This window comes from Prunus avium, chromosome 6 (assembly GCF_965620075.1).
Source record: "Prunus avium chromosome 6, drPruAviu1.hap1.1, whole genome shotgun sequence".
Lineage (NCBI taxonomy): Eukaryota > Viridiplantae > Streptophyta > Magnoliopsida > Rosales > Rosaceae > Prunus > Prunus avium.
Window position 1 is genome coordinate 31,684,022 of NC_142289.1, and position 10,143 is coordinate 31,694,164.

The window sequence follows — 10,143 nt, forward strand, 5'->3', positions numbered from 1 at the left end:
GTCTCATCAAAACGGTAATAGGTACATGAAATAAATGAATAATATTATTCATTTCTCTCTAAAGTACACAAACAAAATCTCACAACACCTACATTGCGCCTGTGGCCATATCATTTGGAGGACAAACAAAGCCTTGCACTACAAGAAACACATGAAATAGGTAATAAGTGAGCTCAAGCGCATTGAACCACAAGAATCAAAAGTCTCCTTTCAACACTAAAGTTAACCACTCACGTTCCCTCCCTATCTACATCTAGGGTTATTTTGGAACTCACAATTTTTTTTTCTTATTTTATACAAGCGATAATGGAGAAGGGAGAATTAAACCTAGGACCTTCAAACCTCAAGTGGAAAGGTAAATACTCTTCACCACTCTACAAGACCTGTTCATTGGAAAGAAATTAAATACAAAACGGTGGGTCTTTTGAACCTTCGTCACTTAAATGCACGTCATCAACCACATAGTTTCTTGCTTGGTGGGCAGAAATGCAGCACATTTAGAATTTTTGGTTGCTTGAAATAAAAATTAAATTAAATTAATATGATGCAAACCTGGGGCAGGGGTACAGAAAGATATTACAAAACTTTTGGTTTTCTTTTCCATTTCCACATTTCTCCTTTTCTTTTTCTTAAACTTCTTTTCCATAATCAAGTGGAAGAAAGGTGATGGATGAATAAATTAAAATGTTCACACAAAAGACCAGTTCATGAAAGAGAAGGCAAGGCAATGAACAGAGTTCTCTTCTGCAGCAAGTACTTTCCATGCAACGGCTTGTTCATATGACACGTGGCGCCCCATTGTGGACATGCAAATGCCAGCTGGCAAGTGAGCAAATCCCTAATAAAGGAAAATAAAATGGTTAAAAGAGAAATTTCTCTTGACAAATAAGTTCACACGCTTTTCATAGGTGTACATTACTTTGTTGATTTATGAAGAAAAAAATGAAGGTACAATGGGAGACGGCATATAATGGCTTACAAGAAACCCAAAGCTCAAATATTTGAACAAAGTATTTCCAAGCATCCATAATCAACAAACAGAAAGCCAGGCATTTTGATGAAGGAAATAATATACGGATAATTCTGATGTAAAACTCACCTGGTTCATAAGTTTAGCAAAGTCAGCACACAACGTCTTGCGTCCACACTCATCAAAAATCTTATCCAACGAGATGTCCTGAAGGGCAACTAATGTTGTCTCAAGCATGTCGAGCCCTGCCTGGTTTGCGAAGATGAAAACCGGGAGTGACTGCAAAACCAACAATTCCACAGATTATGATCTCCAGAAATTATTGAACCTGATGACATGCTGAATTCGTATGCTAATGGGAGTTGATATAAAATATTTAACATCTTCGTCAGCAGCTTTGCACTTGTACCTTCAATGAACAACACAAAATGGCATCTTGGTGATGCCATAAATGTTTCAGCATCGAGTCACCGCCCAAGGAATCAGGTCTCAGCAGTTCTGCCCCAACATGATAACTGAAAGGGTAAAAGAAAAGAATTGAGACATAAATTACTTGCGTGTACAAACATGTATAGCTAACACTAAAAAATATTAGATAGCGTATCAAAGAAGCCTGTCAGAAGAGAGGTTCTTGAAGCCCTCTCTGCATGCAGAGTGAGCACTCAAGCATGATTCTGCTCAATTCACTTTAATGTGTTTGTATATCACCGCCAAGCCAAATTGGTAAATTGGTGGGGCATGTCTCCTAACAGATTGAACGTGCAGTCTTAAGGATTCAAAAAGAACTTGCCTATAGCTCTGGCAGATCCAGTGAGCCAGTGTCAGAGCTTCTGGAGAGCCAGGAGATAGTTTTGGTCCCACAGACGGACTCAATCCAGATGGAGATATAGCCATCGCAACTCTCTGTACAGATGAAATGACACTTCGAACATACTGGCGTGCCATGGTTGCCACATTCTCCTGTAGACTACTCTCAAAAGGAAACTGGAAGGCAATCGTCAATACAGATCGAGTATTATGAAACGAAGACAACTCTCCAGCTGCATTGTTTGTTGTTGATCCCACTTCAAGACTGGATGTCAGATCTAATGTTCGATGTGTAGCCAATGTATCCTTTGAATCACTCTGTATTCATAAGCAAGACATTAGTGTGTTGGGGAAGGGGGGAAAAACACATTAAGATGAATACTAGTAAGGCCCAAAGACTGAATCCAAAAATAGATGAATCAGTTTAGTTGGTTCAAATCAACAGGTAAAGCACGATAAAACTCAACTGTTTTTGAATCCAACGGGATAATGCGGAAACCCGAGGGAACCAATGGAGCATCATCCGGGAACATCTCATCAATTGGAGCAAAAACAAGTTCAGAACAGGCTCCAACAGCATTCTCATCCACTCCACTACATATCTGTCAATAGGAAATAAGACATGTTCCATTGATCAATACACGAGCAGATCAGAACCCCTAACTGATGACCCTAGACCAACCATTCTGCCCAAATTCCCAATCCCAACCTGATAACTAAATTAAACTAGGTGGTTTGACAATTAGCCCATTCCCATGCCATTCCAAACTATAGTGAGACCAGCCAGGTATGCACATGACACTGGAACATAATTATGGTAAAATTCCTCACATAAATATCAAGACAATCCTGAGATATTGTCCAACAAAAACAAACCAAAGATTTGAAAGAACCATCAATATAAATAACTGAACAAGAAGCACCTGCAAGAGATGAATGTCTCTTGATGCAAAGGCATCTTCTTGAGTGAGAGAATGGCCTTCAAGTCGAACGACTTCAAGCAACTGGAATGAAAACTAGAAATTAGAACAGGGGGGAGAGGAGGGTACTACTCTTGTAGAACATATTTTCAATTCAATGCGACAAAAACATTGCTGCAATTATTACCCTGTTAGATGTACTATTTCATAGCAAAATAAAAAATAATAATAATTATCATTGAGAGAACCTACCTCTTCGTGTTCAATTGTGTGGCCAAGTGGCATGATAATTTGGCCCCCAGTAAACCTTGTTGGCCTCATCCCTGGATAAGCATAGGAACCAGCTTTCAAAGATGCAGCAGCATAGGCATCAACATTGAAATCAGCCCACTCTGAACGGTGCTCCCTCAAGAAGCGAACCAGCACAGCAGGGGGCACATTCTGGCATGAAAAAAGAAACACGTGACAAGATCTCATTAGATTATTAACAAAATATATAACCTCTCAAACATTCAAAGACTGCCACTTTCCACATTTGTGATGATCAAACCACAAATTCCAATTAAGTTCAAGAAAAACGTGCACTTCGACTTGAACAGAAAAACCAGGCATCACAGACATTAATAGATGTGGAGGTGACAGCAAAGTTGAAACCCAGGTCCTCCCAAGAAAAGTTCAATGCCTAATCTCAAAACAAAAAACCACAGGTGATGCAAGAAGAATCATGGACATTTCCCAACACAGAATAGCCAACTCAAATTCTACAATCATAGGTCAGACTCTTTGGGAAAATATACACAGGCCAGGATTCAAGCAACATAATTGATTTCAAAAGGCAGAGATATATCCTCATTCACCATGTGAGAAGAATAGAAATTTAATGCATCATAGATCACAACACACAAACTATCATTTTTAAATTTGATGATGGTCAAATTCCAGACTTACTTGGAGTAACATGGAAGCCTTTGCGCAGAGAACACCTCCTCCAAGTAATGCAAGGGAATTAGCAGGATTCGAAGTAGTTAAATTCTTGGTTGAATTAACTGCAATTATAACATCTTCAGCACCATCACAGTTGATCAATGACCAGCCATCGTCATTGAACCCATTGACAGCATCATTGAACCCTCTACAAGAAGACATGCAGGTAATTCAAAAGAAGAAAAAATTCTATGGAGAAAGCCAATGAGTGGTTACAACACTCATTCACACTCAATGAGGTGACTGAACTATAACAGTTAAATAAAATGAGTAGATAAAACAATAACCCACCTGATCAATCTTTGGCTAAAAGTTCGCAGAACAGCTGGCTGCCTGCCCAAACTGTATACCACTTCACCGCTTGTCTCCTGAGCTATTTGCCTGATATAGCGCAATGCCTTCATAAAGAAGTTTAGTCAGTACTTTTTCTATTCTTGACATAGCTACTCATTTTGCATTTTGTCAGTTGGGAAGGAGGGGTTTATATTTTACCCAAAAGAATTCGACTTCATAAGATATGTACTATGTTTTTGTATACGACATGTACTAGTCCAAGACAAACAACAAAAAGTTTGACATGGAAGATTCTACTGCCATAAGTACTATTAACATAGGATCACAGCAGCATTGTTGAGATAAATGGATTTATTGGTGAGAACTTCTATTTTCCAGGGTGTGTTTGATTTGTATATAAAGGCATACAACTTAATATGTCTAAAGATGTATAGGAAGATGACCACATCATGAGAGTTGGCAACGATCTCACAACGAGCACCTTTTATTCTGAAAACAGAATATCAAGCACATTGTTTACATTGATTAGGTGCAATATTATGTTAAGCTTCGGGAAACATACACTATATGCTAAACTAAAAACACATAATTCGTTTTCAAGATGCTGATATGCATGTCAATCAAAATTGCACAGAAGAATATATTGAATCTTGAATAAATTATATTCTACTCACCGCAATAGTCATTCTTTGTGCTACCACTTTGGATGATTCATAAAGCGGTCGCAGAACCTCTGGCACACTCCATGCCTGGAATAAGATGAAAAACAATTGAGTTTTCTCACGTAACAAAGAGACATAAGAAAAGAAAATTTCCAAAATTCAGACCTCAAGATTCAGGTGGTCAACAATATGAATGATTGATCCTCCACCTTCACATGGTCGAATCAGATAACCACTTGGAAGCATTTCAGCTCTAACAAACTGTGCAGCAGAAGCTGCATTTGGGCCAGCACCAGAACCAGAAAGAGATCTCTCACATACCTTACAAAAAGACAAATGAAACATGTACAGAGCACATTAGATCTCCACTTACAGGAATAGGAAAAAAAACAAAAAAGAAAGATTACCAATTAGACTATTCAATAGCCAGATATCCACAAACTATGGCAACATAATGTACAACAGACATGCTTACCACAAAACTGCCATTATCTAAACTTGTAGTGTATCTTAGAGTCCAGAAATCCCTTGCAGGAGCCAATGTAGATGGAGCATATGTCTGGAGCAGTTAAATGTTAGTTATTCCTCAAATCAAAATGTATAAACAAACATCAGGAGGTTTATTTTTCTGAATTTCCAACAGTTTTTATTCACCTGTGTATAAATAAGTTCTATAGTTCCACCATTTCCAGCAGGAAACATGGTAAAAACTTCAAGGCTCCGACAGTCCCGGAACCAAGATGGACGATCTTTAAGGATCTCTGCAATCTGTTGTATATGAATAGTTAATTTCAAATCCCAATCGCTTGTGAACCTTATCACATGAAAATTAAACTGCCTACAAAGATGTAGCAAAAATAATGAGGTGCACTCTTACCTTCGTTGGCTCTAAACTTACAAGACCGCAGGCTCTAGCTGCCACTCCACTGCAACTTTGTGAAATGGCAAAGATCCCAACCGAATCCGGACCAGGCTGCAATACCATTTAAACAAGATGATTCAGCACCCAAAGATGAACGACAATGTATACAATTTCGGCTTGTCCAACCTTAATAAAGGAGAGGAAAAAACAAAAACTAGTATTTCCCAAATATCAAAAAGAAGAAGCAACCTTCATCCCAGGCATCTGGACCCAATCGACAGCAGTTCCTGTAGCCTTAGAGAGGAACTCTGCCAAGGTCTCCTCCGCTATGGAGAGGAGTCTGCCAAAAACATAGTAAAGATTAGATCATGCACAACAAAGAAATCATCATGGCAGTAAATATTTACCGCAGTAAATATTTACAAAGGGAAAGCTGAACTTCACTAGTTGTGGGAATTACCCAGCAGGGTTATTAGCATCTCTGAGAGAATGCTGAGGAGTTGTAACCACAGAGTCGCAGCTTGCATCGGTAGTTGGTGCCTACGAGAGAATCACTTAGAGGTTACAGACGGTCCAATATCGCAAAGTTCTAGCAAGTACCAAGTGCAATTCGGTTGGCTATACTACGTCCATTAATTTGAATAAATGCACAACTTGCAGAAGCAATTAATGTGACTGAAATGTACCAGTGTCAATAAGAACTAAACAAAGACATGAAACTTGAGGCAAGTAGTTTTTTTTTTTTTTTTAACAAGAAATACTACAAAAGGACAAAATAGAATTCCAACCAGATAATGGCTTAAAAACATAATAACAAAAAATTTCTTTGAACTTTTTGGTCTGAGAAGGTGAATTCTTTCCTTAAATTCTTTGATAATCATACACAGGAAAATCCATGACTAAGAAAGGAAGTGGGGGGAGAGAGCACTAAATACAGAAAAAAAACAAACAAACAAACATAAACTTACAGTATGCAATTGTTGACGCATATACCCATTTTCACACACAAGCTGAGAGACCTGTTTCTGCAGTCGATCATTTTCCTCCATCAACAGCTTGTTCATTGCTGTTAATTTCCTGTTCACAGTCTGCAGCCGCGAGGACTCTTTTCTCTGCTTCTCCCTACACCTGCATACCCAAAAACAAAGCCCCTTCTTTTAGCCCGGAACCACAGATTCCCCACCTAGATTTTCCATTAAGACCCCAATTGGGAAAAAACCATGCTTAACCTAAAATGCATAATCTCAAGCAAAAACTAAAACGATAAAAGAAATATATATATATATATATTGAACTTGATCAAACTGGGGAATTGAACAAACCCAATTTTTCAATCACCCAAAAAAGAAACTTTATGTGCCCAAATAGCATAAAGAACGAGTAAAAAAAAACATTCAAACCCAGTTGCCCAAAACGACTTGTTCATACCTTCGGTTCTGAAACCAGACTTTGATCTGTCTGGGTTCTATGTTTGATAAAATGGGGCACTCTCGGATCAGTTGTTGCCTGCGCAAAGAGCTTGGCTTGGGACACTCAGCATAGACTCGCTCAAGAGCTTCAACTTGCTCAGAGGTGTAACGTACATATTTACCGGCATCAAGGTGCTTGTTTATGCTGCTACCACTACTACTCTCTCTGTGGTGAGCCACAGCCATAGCCATTTTCCCAAAACCCCAAAATCAACAAAATCTCAAACCAAATATAGACAACAAAAAGTGAGAGAGAGAGAGAGAGAGAGCGCTTTAAAGAGCTAGTTGGTTTTGGTTTTCTTTGGGCTTTAGAAGGAGGTTACAGATTCTCTGCCTTTGTAAAGTCCGTCCTCTTAGAGAGAGAGAGAGAGAGAGAGAGATTAAGTGTAAACGGACGAGCTAGACTGGTTTTGAGCTAGAAGATTCTTGGCTTCTGTGGAAACAGCAACAGCAATTGCTTACTTGTTGGTGAAGACCCAAAATGGGGTCTTGGCTACAATACAGACACAAACTAAAGTCTGTTTTTATTCTCTTTCTCAAAGCTCTGTTATTGGTTGCTGTAACTGAAACTTTGAATACAATACAAAATTTACAAACCAAAGCTTAGCCAAATTCGTAGCTGTACTCCTATTTCTGGAAAGAACAAAAAAAAGTCTAAGAAATGACACAAACTCACAAAACCCACTTCTTTTTTCAAAACCACCACCTCAATCTCTGTCTTTTTTTTTCAGCTAGAAATCTAGTTTTTTTTTTCATACAATAAATAAAAGCTTGTTACACATTGCAACCTTTGGTTTAAACAGAAATACAAAGCTCAAAATCATAGAGAGGGAAGGAACAGAAAGTAATCAAGAAGTAGGGGCTCTCTCTGGATAAAGAGAGCCAGTGGGTGAACGCATCAGAGAGCTTGATGTAGGAGGAGACAATCCAGAAGAAGAGTGAGTGAAACCCTAATCATAATCATCATAGAGAGAGAAAAATAAGTTGTTTTTGCCACTTTCCAGTGAGAATATATGTGAGAAAAATATTTATGGGGGGATTTGTTTGTTTGTTTATTTTCTCAGAGGAAGAGAGAGAGCCAAAAAGACAGTGATCTGAGCTGAGCAGAAACAGTGGAGAATAAAAGAGAGAGAGAGAGAGAGTTTATGTGGCACGCATACCGACAAATATAACAATGGGGTTTTTTTTATATTTTTAAATTATTTCGGCGCATTTACGTCGTTGTCCCTACTGTATCTTTGAAATGACGTCTTAGACCAAAGAGGTCATTGTAGGGTGAGGCTCTTCTGTCTTCTGCTGCCTCGGTCAAGTAAACCAAATCTCTCTTGGCAGTAAGAAAACAAATGTATAAATCCAAAACTGTCCTTCAAATCCTTTGGATATCGTTTCTTTTTTCTTTTTCTTTTCTTTTTCTTTTTTTAAAAAAATATTCCGTTTCCTCGAATTAAAATATATTTTATATATTGAAAAAGAAACTAAGTGTGTCAATGTTGTGTGTCCAAATAGCATTACTCTTTAGTATATTACCTACCCAAGATAAATGAGTTGATAAAAAATAATAATAATAATAAAGTCTATGAGAATGCACAACCTTCTTCCATCTTAGAAATTCAGTAAATTCGCTGATAGGATCTAGCTCAGTGGAAAAGAATATTTGACTTATTGACTAATAGTTTCAGGTTTGAACCCCTATAGCACTTTGATAGTAAAAGTGATACAGACCAACACTTATAATTTTGTTTTAGAACATATTTAAAATTTACTTCTCTTTTATCTCAAAAATGAATTTTACTCCTCTTTTTATCACAAAAATGAATTTTACTTCGATGGAGGTAAAATCGAACCAACTCAAACCAAGTAATTAATTCAAATGCTTAATTATTTCCTTCATTAAAACAAAAGTAAAACTTTTCCTCGCCTATTATTGAGTCTTTTTTTTTAAAACTCATACATTGAGTTGAACTCTTAACCAAAACAAAATTCAGGAAAAATATATCATAAATAGAAATTTTTATTTTAAAAAAAATACCAAAAGTTATATAGTAAAATCGAATAATTTTTCCCAAAAATGTATGAAACTAGTCAAGTGAAAATGGGATTTCGAAATTCAGCATGATATTCTTCAAATGGAGCTTTGTATACACTTTAAAACCAATTTCCATCACTCACATTCTCATGTATGGACAATGGAAATATAAACAAATATGAGAAGGTACTTCTTGAAGATATATCATTTTCCTTCACAAGATCATGTGCCTTCCTTATTTAGAAGTTTGATTGTCGTGTGGTGATTTGAGTACAAATTTCTTCACAACTAAATGTCACTGTCTTGCCATACGAAGGAATAAGAGGATTGCTACTGATTTGATATGACTATTAAATTGCAGTCAATATACTGGTGCATTTAGTTTCTGAATAATAATGGATTTTTTGTTCTTTTGGGCTATAAGGATAGTAATGGCGGGTGAGAGTTGAAATTATATAACGAATTCAAGTGTCGCTCAAACAAGTTTACGTGAGGGATACTTTATAGGGCTCACTTCGTATTGTATTTCAATGATCCAAACCATTTATTTGTTAGGTATTCCTTCAAAAAAATCACTTGACTACGAAACCATTTGGCCACTCAATTGATGGTTACCTTGTAGGGCTTAATCCGTATTGTATTTCAATGATCCAAACGTCTATTTTTTAGGTATTCCTTCAAAAATCACTTGAATCTAAAACCATTTGACCACTCAATTGATGGTTGTCATTTTAGTATTTTATTGAAGCACCATGTTCATCTAAAGTATTTTGACACTTCAATTTTTTGCGTTAATTACTCCATATGGAGTTTGAAACTACATAAAATGCAATTGGACCCTTTTCTATATGTAATTTTTTAATTTTCCTCTTAAATAATTTGGTCTTTGAGAGAATCATACATAAAACTTCAAGATGCGTGAGTAAATATTCATAACCACTTCAGCTACAAACTCCTTGCACCTATAGATACCTATTAACAACATCAAACATGTACGTTATTTGCCAAATGTTTTTCATCTTCCACACGTGTCATATGTCATTATAAACATATACATGACACATATAGTTGGCTTTTAATCTAAAAATTCATAACACAAACCAATGAATATATTTTCTAAAACATTTAATCATGCGCTTTTCTAATGAC

The 10,143-nt window shown here is 36.8% G+C and overlaps 1 protein-coding gene across 1 annotated transcript; it reads right to left on the reverse strand.

The window, feature by feature from the left end:
• Nucleotides 1–514: 514 nt before the first annotated feature.
• Nucleotides 515–8,103, reverse strand: REV (Homeobox-leucine zipper family protein / lipid-binding START domain-containing protein). The gene is made up of 18 exons (XM_021975161.2): nt 6,928–8,103; nt 6,468–6,627; nt 5,960–6,039; nt 5,749–5,839; nt 5,515–5,610; nt 5,292–5,405; nt 5,113–5,196; nt 4,803–4,958; nt 4,650–4,724; nt 3,973–4,079; nt 3,646–3,829; nt 2,950–3,138; nt 2,701–2,781; nt 2,245–2,379; nt 1,761–2,095; nt 1,380–1,485; nt 1,100–1,249; nt 515–838 (listed from the first exon to the last, which is right to left on the reverse strand). Exons 1-18 carry the CDS (start codon nt 7,158–7,160, stop codon nt 689–691), a joined length of 2,526 nt encoding a protein of 841 aa, XP_021830853.1. The 5' UTR covers nt 7,161–8,103; the 3' UTR covers nt 515–688.
• Nucleotides 8,104–10,143: the final 2,040 nt, after the last annotated feature.

Bases quoted from the DNA above. Each gene is read 5' to 3' on its own strand.
- REV (XM_021975161.2), bottom strand. From the start codon at position 7,160: ATGGCTATGGCTGTGGCTCACCACAGAGAGAGTAGTAGTGGTAGCAGC. The intron at 6,040-6,467 runs GTAAGTTTATGT...ATTCTCTCGTAG, and splicing joins TGCGTCAACAATTGCATACT to GCACCAACTACCGATGCAAG. The intron at 1,250-1,379 runs GTACAAGTGCAA...TTGGTTTTGCAG, and splicing joins TTTTGTGTTGTTCATTGAAG to TCACTCCCGGTTTTCATCTT.